The sequence below is a fragment of the Octopus bimaculoides genome, chromosome 28, assembly GCF_046866305.1.
Source record: "Octopus bimaculoides isolate indiv1 chromosome 28, ASM4686630v1, whole genome shotgun sequence".
NCBI lineage: Eukaryota > Metazoa > Mollusca > Cephalopoda > Octopoda > Octopodidae > Octopus > Octopus bimaculoides.
In genome coordinates, this window is record NC_142955.1 from 5,757,122 (window position 1) to 5,773,497 (window position 16,376).

The 16,376-nt window shown below is 39.3% G+C and overlaps 1 protein-coding gene across 1 annotated transcript in view; it reads left to right on the top strand.

Moving 5' to 3' along the window:
* The window catches only part of LOC128251187 (cysteine-rich secretory protein LCCL domain-containing 2-like), a 63,799-nt gene extending 48,048 nt beyond the window's left edge, over positions 1–15,751 (top strand). The window contains exons 5-6 of the mRNA XM_089344137.1: positions 4,008–4,099; positions 15,492–15,751. Coding sequence (XP_089200263.1) covers positions 4,008–4,099; positions 15,492–15,604 — 205 coding nt within the window. The 3' untranslated portion in view covers positions 15,605–15,751. The remainder of the gene's footprint in view (positions 1–4,007; positions 4,100–15,491) is intronic.
* Positions 15,752–16,376: the final 625 nt, after the last annotated feature.

Sequence of the window (16,376 nt, forward strand, 5' to 3'; positions counted from 1 at the left end):
AGTGTAGTAAGTCCCACATACGACAGTTTTGCAAAAATATTTCTGACTGAAAACATCATACATGCATGGAGTTACAATTTTATGCAACCAACAAAGTATAATTGTTAAACTGAAACTGTTGCTAATGTAAAAAGAAGCAATGCTTTGGACTTACGACACTTTTGCATAATAGCAACGACATATATATATATATATATATATATATAGATTATAGATTTACTATGACTCAAGTATGACGACTCTCTCTCTCTCTAAGGGTCTCAGAAATAGTTGTCATGGTGGCAACAGAGAGTCATGGGAATCTGTGCAAGCAGAACGACAGAGATGAGATGGTAATTTTGTGCTATTTAAAGAGTCTACAAAATAGGGATTTCAAATTTTGGCACAAGGCCAACAATTTTCGGGGCTGGGGTGATTTGATTGCAGTGACCCCAGCACTCAACTATGCTTATTTTATTGACCCTGAAAAGGTAAAAATGCAAAGTCAACCTCGACTGAATTTGAACTCAGAATGTGAAGACAGATAAAATGCTGCTACGCATTTTTACCCAGAATGCTGCTGATTCTGCCAGAACAATGCCTTCAGGGTTCACAAAATATTGTTTATAAGATAACACCAGTTCGATTTGTTACACAGCATACCATCAGATGGATATCAAAGCTCAAGTTTCACATTAATAGTTTTCTTGGAAGACATTTTTGAGTAATTTAAAAGTGGTTTGGATTGATTACGTTTCTGTAAAATGTTCATGGCAGTATTCTAATGTCTTTTGGTACGTTTATTTATAATTATATAAATGTAGGTCAATACCTGCATGGAACCGCATATCAGTGCAGGGTGAGTCAAAAGTCAAGCACCAAGATTAAAACTCATTTAGTATATATTGCACATGAATAATAATAATAATCCTTTCTACTATAGGCACAAGGCCTGAAATCTAAGGGAAGGGATAGTCGATTACATTGACCCCAGTACTCAACTGGTACTTATTTCATCAACTCTGAAAGGATGCAAGGCAAAGTCGACCCCAGCAGAATTTTAACTCAAAACATAAAGACAGACGAAATGTTGCTAAACATTTAGCCCAGCATGATAAAATAATAACAATAATAATAATAATAATAATAATAATAATAATAATAATAATAATAATAATAATAATAATAATAATAGTAATTATAATAATAATGATAATAGCCCTTTCTGCTACAGGCACAAGGCTTGAAATTTTGTGGGAGGGGACCAGTTGATTACAGTGTTTCACTGGTACTTAATTTATTAGGTTGTCCAGGAAGTTCGTGCCGATTTATAGTAGCTTACCTTTCGACGGTTGAGTCCATAAAATAGGATTTGACTACACCTCCATTTAGAGTACAGTTTAAGCTATCTTTTCATGGAAGAAGGTTTTATGTTCCTATAACCTGTGTTAATTCTGTAACCCTTTAAAATGGAAGATAAGAAAGTTCATTTTTGGCACTTGATGCTTTTCTTTTTCCGTAAAGGGAGAAAATGCCTCACAAGCAACCAAAGAAATATGCACAGTTTACGGTGATGCTTCTTTATCCGAAACAACTGTATGGAAATGGTTCACAAGGTTCCGAGTTGGAGATTGTAGCCTTATTGATAAAGAGCGATCAGGCAGACCATCCACTACAGATGATGACCAAATCAAGTCATTAATTGAGAATATCCCACATTGCACAACCCGAGAATTGGCAGAAAGCCTCAACCTATCAAAATCCATCATTCATGAGCATCTGGTAAAGCTTGGGTACACAAATCGCTACGATGTTTGGGTACCACATGAGTTGAGTGAGAAGAACCTTTTGGATCGCATTTCCATCTGTGATTCGCTTTATAAATGGAATGAAAACGCGCCTTTTTTAAAGCAAATTGTGACAGGTGATGAGAAATGGATTATCTACCGAAATGTTCAGAGAAAGCGATCCTGGAGTAAGTGACATGAGCCACCCTTAGCCACCCCAAAAGCGGATCTTCACCCTAAAAAAGTCTTGCTTTGTGTCTGTTGGGATTGGAAAGGAAATCTGTACTATGAGCTTCTCCTAAGTAACTAGACAATTAATTCTGAGAAATACTGCACACAAATGGACGAGTTAAAAGCAGCAATTCAAGAGAAACGTTCAGAATTGGCCAACAGGAAGGGTGTTGTTTTCCAACATGATATTGATGCAAGACCACACGTTTCTTTGGGAACCAGACAAAAATTGCTGCAGCTCAGCTGGGATGTGTTACCCCTCTCTTATGGGAATTCTTAGAAAGGATCACAAAAGTCCAGCTCCCAAAATTACTGCAGAGCTTAATGACCACCTCAAGAACCCAGTTTCCACAAAAACTGTCTGCCAGGAGCTGCACAAAGTCAGAATTTCACAGGAGGGCTGCAATCAGAAAACTACTACTTTCAAAAACATTTAGAGTGGAGTAAAAACCTACAGAATTGGTCCCTAGAGCAGTGGAAAAATATTATTTTCTCGGACGAGTCATCCTTTACCCTATTTCTGACCACTGGCTGAGTATACGTGTGGAGACAGCCAAAAGAAGCATTTGACTCAGACTGCCTTCTTCCAACTGTTAAATATGGAGGAGGATCTGTGATGATCTGGGGTTTGGGCTATATCTTGGAAATCCGCTGGCCCAATGGTCTCCCTTCATGGCAGAATTAATAGTCAAGACTATTTAAGCATTTTCTTTGATCAAATTCATCCTATGGTTGCAGAATTGTTTCCAAAAGGAAACACAATCTTTCAGAATGATAATGCACCAATTCACACAGCTAAAGTTGTTACTGAATAGCACAAGGAACATTCTATTGAAGTTGAACATCTTATCTGGCCACCACAGTCCCCAGGTCTCAATATTATTGAACATTTATGGTGCATTTTAGAAAAACAAGTAAGGAGTCGATATCCTCCACCATCATCACCACAAGAAGTTTTAACTGAAGAATAGACAAATATTCCTTTGGAAACAATTCAAACTTTGTATAAGTCCATACCTCATAGAATTCAAGCTGTAATTACTGTTTGAAATTTTAATTGTAATTGTAATTTAATTGTAATTACTGTTTGAAATTGTTTGAAATTTTAAGGTGTTTCCATTATTTTGTCCAAGCCCTGTATATATATATGTTTATATATATTCCCCCTATGTTGAATCCCTATTTACATCACATTGTACACCACTATTTTAAAAGTAGTTGCCCAACCAGCTTATAGTGCCTATTCATAGAATTGGCATCCATAAACGCTTATATATACTCACAACTTATGAAAGAAATTTCTTTACCAGTCAGCATTATCACAACTGTCTGATGAATGGTGACATAAAACTGAGTAACACGCAGTGAAGTTTTTTCATCTTTAATAAAATAGCGTAGTATATCACTCTACCTTTGGTATTCAAGTATTACTTCTTCCCACTTTGTCTTGCACCTATGTACTTATTTGTGTGTGTGTGTGTGTGTGTGTGTGTGTGTGTGTGTGTGTGTGTATCTATATATATATATATATATATATATATATATATATATATACAAACACAGGTAAGCACAAGTGCAAAACAAGGTGAAAAAAATAGTACTCAAATACCAAAGGTAGAGTAATGTACTTTTATTAAAGCTGCAAAATTGTTACAAAATCTCAGAGTTTTACATTCCCATTCGTCAGACAGTTGTGTTTTCATCACAACTGTCCAATGAACAGGAACGTGAAGCTCTGGGTAACAGTCTTTGTGACAATTTTGCAGCTTCAATAAATAAGTAAATAATTATACAGGAAAAGCAGACAAAATGTAACAACCAATCAGTGTGGGTGTGTGAGTGTGTGTGTGTGTGTGTCTGTGTCTGTGTGTGTGTCTGTGTGTGTGTGTGTGTGTGTATATACGTGTTTGTATAAAGAAGCACTGACAGCACTGACCAACAGTTTATTCAGAGACTCAAATTGTCTGCAAATGTGTCTAAGATTTCTGCTTCTGTCTTTGTACAATTTAGGGGGAACATCGGACGTCATGTGTACACGCCTGGTAAACAATGTTCCAAGTGTCCAGAAAATTTTCATCGGTGCAGTCATGGGTTATGTCGAGGTAAGATACATTTATAATTACAACACTACTAATACATACTGCATACGCATACACACACACACACTTACATACATACATACATACATACATACAAGCATACATACATACATATATACACACATACATACATGCATACATGATGGCTGTCCACTCGTGACTGAGGAAGACCATTGCCGACCTTAAGGAATATTATGCGCTCTAGGACTAACTTATATTTTGCATTTGTGGCTCCATTGGTGGCTAATGAGCCCTGCTCTTGACAAGCATACACGACTGCTCGCTTCGTAAGATGGTAAAGCTTCTTGCTGTCATTTGCATCAGCAGCAGCCTGAACATCACGAGCAAGATCCTCCCACCAAGTGTTCTGCATCTTCCTGTGAGATCGCTGCAGTAGTGATTTTACACTGTTATAGTGGGCAAGTGCTTAAGTTCTTCATGTTGGATACGTGCTCTCTCAAAAATGTTGATCCCCTCCTTAACCTGCTTCCTCCATCTGTGGCAATGACAGGCATTGTTCTCCCAGTCAGTGTCCTGCATATCACAGGCCTTTAATGAGGACTTGACACAGTCCTTAAATCGCAGCCTTGGTTTCTGCCGGAGTCTCCTTCCATTCACAAGTTCTCTATATAGCATCTGCTTAGGAATCCTGCTATCCTTCATTCTAATAATGTGTCCAGTCCAACGTAACCGTTGCTTGTGCACCATTGCCTCAATACTCAAGATATCAGCTGTCCTCAGGACCTGTGTGTCTGGAATTTTTGAGGTCCAGCCAACATTGAGAATGTGTCTGAGACATCTCTGATGAAAGCGTTCAAGGACCCTTACCTGACGTTTGTACAGAGTCCATGTCTCACATGAGTAGAGGAGCGATGTTAGTACACATGCAAAGTACACAGCAATTTTTGTTTGCCTAGTGATACCATGTAGGGACAAGAGACAAGATTCAAGAGACCCGAAGGAATCAGTTGCTCTCTGCAGTCTGAGATATATTTCATCATCCAGGGAGCAAGAACAGCTGAGTGTGCTGCCTAGGTAGACAAACTTATCTACTACCTTTAGAATTGTTCCTTCAACCAAGATAGCTGGTTTCACATATGGATTTCCTGGTGCAGGCTGGAACATTACAGCAGTCTTGTCCAGACTAATGCTGAGTCCAAATGCCTTGCAAAAAGCAGAAATATGATTCATAAGTATTTGCATGTCATCCACTGTATGAGTGACTAAGTCACAGTCATCTGCATAAAGGAGGTCACGAATAATAGACTGGAGAACCTTTGAATTGGCAGCAGATCAGCAAAGATTAAAGAGGGGCCAGAAGATCAATATCTGACATATATTCCCAGAGAGCCAATGATAGGTCTTTGTTGCATAGTAGCAATCACTGTTTCATCCACAACTGACTCATGGTTTAGGAGTTCAGAGAAGTGTTCAATCCAGCGACCTGTGATTTCTGTTGATTTAGTAAACAGAGTGGAAGACTCCTTGGAAAGCAAAGGAGCTGATGTGGAGCTCTTAGAACCATAAGCTCGCTTCGTAAGATGGTAAAGCTTCTTGCTGTCATTTGCATCAGCAGCAGCCTGAACATCACAAGCAAGATCTTCCCACCAAGTGTTCTGCATCTTCCTGAGAGATCGCTGCAGTAGTGATTTTACACTGTTATAGTGGGCAAGTGCTAGACTTTGCTGCACAGTAGACAGTTCTCTGTGTAGCAATACACTGTGGGCATGACGCTTTACCACCAATAGTCGCTGAATTTCAGCATCATTCTCGTCAAACCAGTCTCTGTGTCTGGCAGTAACATACCCCAGTGTTTCGGCTGCACATTGTAGAACGTGGTCTCGAAAATCCTCCCATGCTGCAGCAGTTTCAATGCTGGACAAGCGAGTCTGAAGTTCTTTCCTAACCACAACATCATATACCTTGTGGACATTTAGACGGCGAGGAATGCTGACTGGTCCTCTTCTCTCTTTCATTCTAATTACCATTCGGAACTTTGCTCGCACCAGACTGTGGTCTGTCCAGCATTCCAATCCATGGAAGGACTTGACATTACAAATGTCATAAATGTCGCGCTTGTGGATGATGACATAATCCAGCAAGTGCCAAACTTTGGACCTTGGGTGCATCCATGTTGTTGTGTGATCAACTTTGTGCATAAAATGAGTGCTTGCGATGTAAAGTCCATGTTCTTCGCAAAGCTCCAGTAGCATGAGACCATTGCTATTCGTTTTCTCTACTCCAAAATGTCCTAGAGAGTTCCATGTTTGCCAGTCTGTTCCAACTCTGACATTAAAATCCCCCAGTAGAATGACTTTATCAGAATTGGGGATTTTTCTAAGTATGGCTCTCAGCTGGGTATAAAACATTGTTTTATCTTTATTACAGCTAGTCAAAGTAGCAAACCACTTACCTTTCAAGTGCAACCGTTGCATCATTATACGTTCATTTATAGGAACAGAGAGCTCCTCCAACTTCTTAAGGATATCAGATCGGACTGCAAAACCAACACCAGCCTTTCTGCGCTCCTCCTTCTGTCTTCCTTTCCCAAAAAAGGTGTATCCACCTCCTACTTCCTCAAGCTTACCATCACCTTCTATACGAGTCTCTGAGAGTGCAGCTATATCAATTTTATAATGGTTCAGCTCACGAGCAACAAGTGCAGTGCATCTTTCAGGCCTACAATCACTCTTGTTGTCCAACAGAGTGCGTACATTCCAACATGAAATGTTTAAGTTCCGTCCAGATTTTATGAATAAAAGACTCTTTGTTTTTCGAGTGCAGGATGGACATCAGTCAGTCGCGCTAAGCTGACCAGATATGGAAAGACAGGAAATTTTTGGTTCACCTTTTCTAGAACTTCCCCGGTCTCCGGGTGAGCAGTGCCCTCTCCAAATGGAGCTGCTCAGACGCCCATGCAGCAACCGAATCCTACCGCTGTCTTGGGCGACAAGGAGACGACTTTATATCTAGCATGGGCCGCCTACGTGCAGGTCGCTGACTACATGCTTCCAACCCGTCAGGTCTGCATGCTTCACCACCTTCCCATCGCCGCAGGAATTCCGAATAAAAAAAAATAAATAAATAAAAATATATACTAAAAATAAAGAAAATATATATTAAAAATAAGATAAATATATACTAAAAATAAGATAAATATATATAGGGGAAGAAAAAAACCCCCAAAAAATGCACATGTCGAGCAGAGGTTGGCAATGCTTGTGCAGAGTTTTAGGTCCAATAAGGCTTGCACAACACCTCATAAACCCTCTCCACTTTATTGACATTATCCAGAGACAAGCCGGAGGAAGATGACTGGTGCCAATATGAGTCGCAGGCTCAGGGATGTGGGAGCACCGTGATCTCTAGCACAAACCAAAGATCCCCAAAATATCCAATGCCATTCCCTGCATATTTGGTTTTATATCAGAGTGACCTTCTCCTAGAGACATGCTTCAACAAAAGCTGAGGGGCGCCTCACTCCCAGTGGTCTTTCAGCACACTGGACACCATCCTGGAATTTCTGCATACCCGTGCTATTGCTAGATAGCCATTGAGCCTGCACTAGGTCCATCCGAGCTTTCGACAGGTCTTGTTTTTAATCCTGCTGGGTTTCTAGCAACCCCCCTCACCAGGGTGCCAGTTTAGTCACCAGCAACCCAACCATGCAACAGGTTGTACTGGATTACATGTTACCAGTAGCACTTATGAGAGCCTCATAAGTTACCTGACATATAAATACATACATACATACATACATGAGTATTTACAGGTGTGATGAAACCACATACTGGCAGATTAACACCTGTCTATATACTCTGGCTACTACTGCAAAGCAGTACATGAATGAAATGTGAACAAAACCAAAACAACAAAGAAAGTGAGAAAGTGCCATCATGGGTTTGAAGACAGAGAAAAAGACAGTTGGTTTACGGAAGACCATCAGTCATGTAATGGCTTTACGTTCCACCAACAGAAAGTAAAGAAGGAGATAGAAATGATGTTTGGAGACAGCAAAAAGAGGGCACTCACTTGCACACTGATTACCCTCAAGCAGGAGCTAAAAACTGTCAGTGAAAAACTCCAATATCAGAAGAGAATAACCGAGAGAAGAACAATAAAGAAAAAATTTAACTGGAAGCAGGCAGCAGTCTACAGAGACATGAGAGGAGGAGCAATAAGAAGCTGCTTCACAAGAAGACATAGACTCCTTCTGGAGGAAAATCTGGAGTGAAGAAAACGAATTAAACCAAGATTATCTGTGGCTGAAAGAAATCTGAAGAAGTTATTGCTCCTGCGTTAATTCAAAGACATACAACATTGATGGTGAAACTCTTGCAACTGAGATCCAGAAACTCCAGGATGGAAAAGCACCTGGAAGAGACTTGATTGTTGGATATTGGTACAAGAAGCTAATATTCTACTGACCATATCTTATCAATCTGTACCAAAAAGCTCTCATTGGTAACAGTAGCATACCACATTGTTTAGCTCTGGCAAAGACAAAATTGATCCCCAAATGCAGAACCACCCACATGGCAAAAAACTATCAACCATACATTAAGTTCTGCATGCCAGAACTTAATGTATAAGATATATACTGCATGTTTAAACTTCTTCCTCCAAGACCATTGTGAAACCAATAACATCATCACAGCAGAACCAGCAGCTGGGAAGAAGAGAATCTAGAGATGTGCCGAGCAATTGTTAATCAACAAAACTGTGATGTCAGAGGTGTAAGAGCATAGGAGGAACCTAGTTTCAATGTGGCTAGACTACAAGAAAGCCTTCGACTATGTTCCCCACTCATGGATGCTAGAAGCCCTTCAACTAGCTAAAGTTTCAGTGAGAATAGTTAAAGCCATAGCTGACCTGACTTCATCGTGGACCACCATCATGAAATTAAACACAAAGAGTGACTGTGTTATCACCAACTGAATACAGTATCGCAAAGGCATATTCCAAGGGGACTGCTTCTCTGTGATGTTGTTTATACTCGATGCACAAAAGGGACAGAGATACAGGAAAAGCAGACAAAATGTAACCAGTGCAAACTTTGTGGAGTTAACACCAAAGATATCACCCACATCATATGCAGCTATCCGAAAATATCATCATGGTATTATCTACCAATGAGACATGACATAGCTAGGACACTGTATAATGAGATCCATGGGAAGGATAACCCTGAGGCCAAAGAAATGAGAATCCACAGTATGGTAGAAGCCACAACTACACAACCAAAGGAGTACTGGTGGAATGTCCCAAAGAAAACCTCAATAAAATGTAAACACAATAGACCTGACATAGTGATTTGGGATTGAGAAAAGAAACTATGCACAGTTGTGGAAATAAGCTGCCCAGCAGATGTTAACAAAAAACTGAAGCTATTGAGGAATCTACAGCAACTTTATCCAGATTACAAGTTCAGGTTTATACCTGTAATTACTGGGACCCTGGGATATGTAACACATTGCCTAAATACCAATCTTGAGAAATTAGGCTTCTCAAAACCAGAAAGGAGAAAGCTGATTCGAAGACAACAGGGCCATCACTGTAACTGTAAAACTGTAAAACTTTCCAGAAGTTTATCATTTCAATATATATGAGCATCTCTAGATATGTAGTTATATGCATGAAAATACATACATATAATAAAACATACAAATCTGCACACACGTACAGAGAGGCATACACACAAAGATACATACATTGGGATATGTAACGAACTGCCTCAACAAAAACCTGGAAAAATTAGGGTTCTCAAAACCTGAAAGAAAAAGGCTGATTAGAAGACTACAGATCCAATCCATCACTGGAACTGTAAAAATCTGTAAAACTTTCCAGAAGTTTATCATTTAAATATATATGAACATGTCTAGATATGTAACTATATACATGAGAATACATACATAAAGCATACAAATCTACGCATACAAATCTACGCATACATACATACATGAGAAATTTACAGATACTCCACCCAGACTACAAGTTCAGATTCATACCCGTGATTGTTGGGGCATTGGGATATGTAACGAACTGCCTCAACAAAAACCTGGAAAAATTAGGGTTCTCAAAACCTGAAAGAAAAAGGCTGATTAGAAGACTACAGATTCAAGCCATCAATGGAACTGTAAAGATATGTAAAACTTTCCAAAAGTTTAGCACATAAATACATATGCATGCATCTAGACATAAAAACGCATCCATAAAACAAACATACAAATCTGCGCATACACTAACACCAAATACTGCACACACACACACATATGCACAAATACCTAGATGATGTTGATAAAAGTTCCCATGAAGGAGCCTTGAATCTATGTTAGAGTCCGGCTCTTTCTCTATGGACAAGAAATACAGAAATGAAACTGATTGATAACATACATACATACATACATGCATGCATATATACATACATACATACATACATACATACATACATACATACATACATTTAGAATGAGAACGCTTACCTAAACACTCTCAGAGATGCATTGATGGAACCGTACTATTAAAACCAAACGTACAAATGTGTTTGATTGTAAATGCTCATATAAATGAAGCTAGGTTGGTGCCTGTCTCGTTTCAGTCAAAGATGTTCATGGCTCCATGTGTTCTGCTTCTGGTCATTTTGCCTTTGATGTCCACTAAACTTTATTAACAACGTATACCTACAGAAATTCATTGTCCGTTTCCATAACAAGATCTATTTTGTTGATTTGCTAGCAACCGGTTTGAACTCTCTCAAGAAGAACTTAAATAAAACTCAAAGAAAAATCATACAGGAGGGGCTGTGTGGTAAGAAGTTTGCTTTCCAACTACATGGTTCTAGGTTCAGTCCCACTGTGTGGCACCTTGGGCAAGTGTCTTCTACTATAACCTCGGGCTAATGCCTTGTGGGAGGATTTGGTAGATGGAAACTGAAAGAAGCCTGTCATATATATGTATATATGTGTATATATGTATATATGTATATATATGTATGTATTTGTTGTATGTATGTATTTGTTGTATGTATTTGTATGTTGGTGTGTTTATGTCCCCGTAACCTAGCAGTTCAGCAAAAAGAGAACGATAGAAAAGTACTAGACTTACAAAGAATAAGTCCTGTGGTCAATTTATTCGACTAAAAGTGGTGCTCCAGCATGGCTGCAGTCAAATGACTGAAACAAGTAAAAGAATAAAAGAATAAAAGAATACATATACACATTTTTATTCCTTTTACTGGGTTCAGCCAGCGAGTGGGTCCATATGTGTAAGACCTCCCACAGTTAAAACGTTTCAAGATACAAAACACTTGATGCAAATGCTTCAATGTATATCATTAGAGCAATAAGTCAGTTACTAAGTTAGGAGGAAGGGAGATAGATAGATAGACAGATAGATAGAGAGAGAGAGAGAGAGAGAGAGAGAGAGAGAGAGAGAGAGAGAGAGAGAGGAGAGAGATAGTGGGGGAGAGAAAAATTGATAATAGATTATACGAGGGGGTGCTGAAAAGTTCCCAGCTTTGGGTAAAAGAAAGTACAGGAGGATCATTTAACTATGATTTTACTCAACATATTCCCAGGCTATTCTTATTCAAGTGTTACCACTAGAATAAGAATAGCCTGGGCAAAGTTCAGAAAGCTCCTACCCCTACTGGTGACAAAGAGCCTCTCACTTAGAGTGAAAGGTAGATTGTACGATACATGTGTGTGAACTGCCATGCTTCACGGCAGTGAAACATGGGCTATGACTGCTGAAGACATGTGTAAGCTTGAAAGAAATGAAGCTAGCATGATCCGCTGGATGTGTAAAGTCAGTGTGCGCACACGACAGAGTGTAAGCATCCTGAGAGAAATGTGGGACATAAGAAGCATCAGAGAGATGTTTGCATTGATATGATCCTATACTACAGATGGTTGAGGAGATTTGTGTGAAGAAGTGCTACTCCCAAACAGTGGAAAGAATCCGGAGTAGAGGTAGACCCAGGAAGACATGAGATGAGGTGGGGAAGTATGACCTTCAAATGTTGGGCCTCACAGAGGCAATGACAAAAGACCGAAACATCTGGAGATATGCTGTGACTGAGAAGACCCAGCAAATAAAGGGAGTTCACAGCTGGAACCTACACCAGTGTTGGATAACCAGCCCATTCAAAAGTAGGGCGACATGCCGTGCTTGAGGAGACCTATTGAGTCAAGTACATCAAAACCAAGATCAAATGGAAATTATAGTTGTGATCCCCGTGCCGGTGGCATGTAAAAAGCGCCATCCAAATGTGGTCAATGCCTGCACCACCTTGACTAGCTTCTGTACTGGTGGCACGTAAAAAACACCAACTGATCATGGTTGTTGCCAGCTTCTTCTGGCCCCTGTGCCGATGGCATGTAAAAAGCAACCACTACACTCATGGAGTGGTTGGTGTTAGGAAGGCATCCAGCTGTAGAAACACTGCCAGATCAGACTAGAGTCTGGTGCAGCCTCCTGGCTTCCCAGACTCCAGCCGAACCATCCAACCCATGCCAACATGGAAAACAGATGTTAAACGATGGTGATGATGATGATTCCCCACTCACATTCGCATATTTATTCAGCAAACCTTCAGTTTCTCTAAGCCTTGTAAAAGGACTCGGAAGTTTAGGCCTCCAACTAAGCCTTTTGTGATACCCTTAAAGCCCTGAACTTTTCAGCACCCCTTTGTATATATGTCTAAATATATAAAAATAAATTGTGTGTGTGTGTGTGTGTGTGTGTGTGTGTGTGAATATATAAAGATAGATTTAATGTGTATATATGTATGTATTATGTCCATATATGGATATATGTATGTATGTATATATCTTTAAAACTTTATTATATCATCATCATCATCGTTTAATGTCCGCTTTCCATGCTAGCATGGGTTGGACGATTTGACTGAGGACTGGCAAGCCAGAAGGCTGCACCAGGCTCCAATCTAATTTGGCAGAGTTTCTACAGCTGGATGCCCTTCCTAATGCCAACCACTCCGAGAGTATAGTGGGTGCTTTTACATGCCACCAGCACGAAGGCCAGTCAGGCGGTACTGGCAACTGCCACGCTCGAAATGGTGTATTTTATGTGACACCTGCATGGGAGCCAGTCCAGCGGCACTGGCAACGACCTCACTCGAATGCTTTTCTAATGTGCCACCAGTACATACACACACACACACACACACATACACAGTGTGTGGAAGGAGCTACAGTAGGCATACGACAATGCTTAAGCCATGTTATTCTCTGGATATGACCAGAATGATGGGATTCAGGTATATAGGGGATATAGAAAGAAGTTAGATTGCATTATATGTAATGAAACCAGTGGTACCTGCCCTAGATATAGAAGTAAAGACTGCAATACAATACAAAGATGGAGAACTAGCCCAGTTTTAGTCTTCCTCTTGGTCTCTTGCTCTGGGCCAGTTCTCCTTAGATCAGTTGCTTCGGGATTCGATGGTCATCCATTCTCTTGACGTGCCCCAGCCACCTCAGTCTTCTCATACACAAGATAGCTATCATGCTTTGAAGATTCGCCTGCACCAGCACTTCAACATTGGAAACCTTGCCATGCCATGTTAGGCCTAAGATCTTGCGGAGGCATCTGAGATTGAAAATGCCAAGGCATCTTTCCTGTTTGCTGTACAAGGTCCATGTTTCAGATCCATAGAAGAGTGTGCTGAGAACACACGCTTCATAAATCTTAATCTTTGTCTTGATGTCTAATGTCTTAGATATACATACATACAAAAATACCCTGTTGTTGATGCTGAAATTCCAATGAAGGAGCCTTGAATCTAGGTTAGAAACTGGTTCTTTCTCTACTGGCAAGAAATCGTGAAATAAACTGAATAGTGACATACATACATACATACATACATACATACACACACACACACACACATATATACATACACACACACACACACATATATACATACATACATAATTACACACATACATACATATGTGTATATGCACACTGATACACACACATATGCACAAGCAAGCAAACAAAAAGAACACAGCTCTGGTAATGGGCAGAGTCAACAACTATTAAAGAGAAGATTTTAGAAAAAATAAAGAAGTAAATGAGTGGAAATCGAACCAGTGTGTGTGTTAAGTAATAAGGCACTGAAGGAGAATGACTCTCCACAACAGACTCATTAAAATATGCTTCAATACATGAATTCACATAAAGAATCTTGCAAACCAAATACAAAAACGAAATAGGAGTGGCCGTGTGGTAAGTAGCTTGCTTACCAACCACATGGTCCCAGGTTCAATCCCACTGTTGTTGATGCTGAAATTCCAATGAAGGAGCCTTGAATCTGGGTTAGAAACCGGTTCTTGGCAAGTGTCTTCTACTATAGCCTTGGGCCGACCAAAGTTTTGTGAGTGGATTTGGTAGATGGAAACTGAAAGAAGCCTGTCGTATATATGTATATATATATGTATGTGTGTGTATATGTTTGTGTGTCTGTGTTTGTCCCCTCAACATCGCTTGATAACTGATGCTGGTGTGTTTACGTTCCTGTAACTTAGTGGTTCATCAAAAGAGGCTGAGAGAATAAGCACTAGGCTTACAAAGAATAAGTCCTGGGGTCGATTTGCTCGACTAATGGCAGTGCTCCAGCATGGCCGCAGTCAAATGACTGAAACTAGTAAAAGAGTAAAAGAGTAAAATATATATATATATATATATATATAGTTGAACAGAGGTTAAGAATGCAAACAAGTCAAAGGTTATAAGGAAAAAGTAAAAATGGAAACAACACAAAAGTATGTTCAAAGATATTTTTTGTTTTTTTTTTATTTTCTTTAATCTGCCAGGATAAGTATTTTTATATTTGTTACATTAAGTGACTATAAAATATTTGCCGTTTTTATGTTTATGTCTATGTTATCAAATCTTAGGAATTCAAAGTGAAGGGTTAGGAAATAAGAAAAAATTGGAATCCAAGGCGGCTTCTTTTCCTAATCTGTGCGTTGTTAAGAATATGTTTTCCAAGATATATAAATCAAACACCCTTAAAGCCAGGAACTTTGCAGCTCACCCTCGTATATATATGGCAGGCCTCTTCACAGTTTCCGTTTACCAAATTCACTCACAAGGCTTTGATTGACTTGGGGCTATAGTAGAAGACACTTACCCATGGTACCATGCAGTGGGACTGAACCCAAGACCACATGGCTGGTAAACAAGCTCTTAACCACAGCCACACCTGTAATTAATAATAAATTTATAAATAAAATCTTTAAAGATAATTAAAAGCAAACAGTAAAATGACTTCAGTTGAAATGTCCTTTAAAATGTCAAATCCATTCATCCTGATGACATTTTTTTAAATCCACTGAAACTTGAACCTTTATCTTCTCTTTTAAAGGTTACTGCTACGACCATTATAAGAGGTGCCATAGATTGGCAGAGAAGGGAAAGTGTCTCACCGATATACGCTTCATGGAGTTTTCTTGCACTAAATCTTGCCACCTCTGTTGAAACACCAGTAACAGTCTTCTCCCTTGATTGTTCAGCAAGAATTTCCACCCTACTGCAGTGCTGTGGCTTTCTGCAGTGAGATGTTTCTCAATATCACACTGACAGACATGTCTTGTGGGGCACGAATAAATACATGACTGATTATTATTACCGTTGTTGTTGTTGTTGTTGTTGTTGTTGTTGTTCTTCTTCTTCTTCTTCTTCTTCTTCTTCTTCTTCTTCTTCTTCTTCTTCTTCTCCTTCTTCTTGTCAGATGAAATGCTTAGTTGTATTTCATCCGTCTTTACATTCAGAGTTCAAATTCTGTTGAGGTCAACTTTGCCTTTCATCCTTTTGGGATTGATGAAATGAGTACCAGTTGAACACTAGGGTTGATGTGATCGACTTAACCCCTCCCTGCAAATTCCAGGCCTTGTGCCTATATTAGAAAGGATTATTGTTATCATTATTATTATTATTATTATTATTATTATTATTATTATTATTATTATTGTTATTATATTTTACTTTTAATCTCCATGTTTGTTATAGTTGCTTGCCAAGACACACCCAGTATCCTGGGGCAAGTGAAGGATAACAGATGTTACAGTATGACTGAAAGCTTGGGAAGGGGAAATAGCGAAATATCTTCATGTAATGCAACACATACATTTAAATGGATAGGGTTTTTCTAAGGATGTGGGCAGTACTTGTTAGTACAATATTTTTGATTTCTCTGAGACATGGTTCTCCTGGGATGTTATCTAGATGTTTCTAACATCCCCTTTTTATC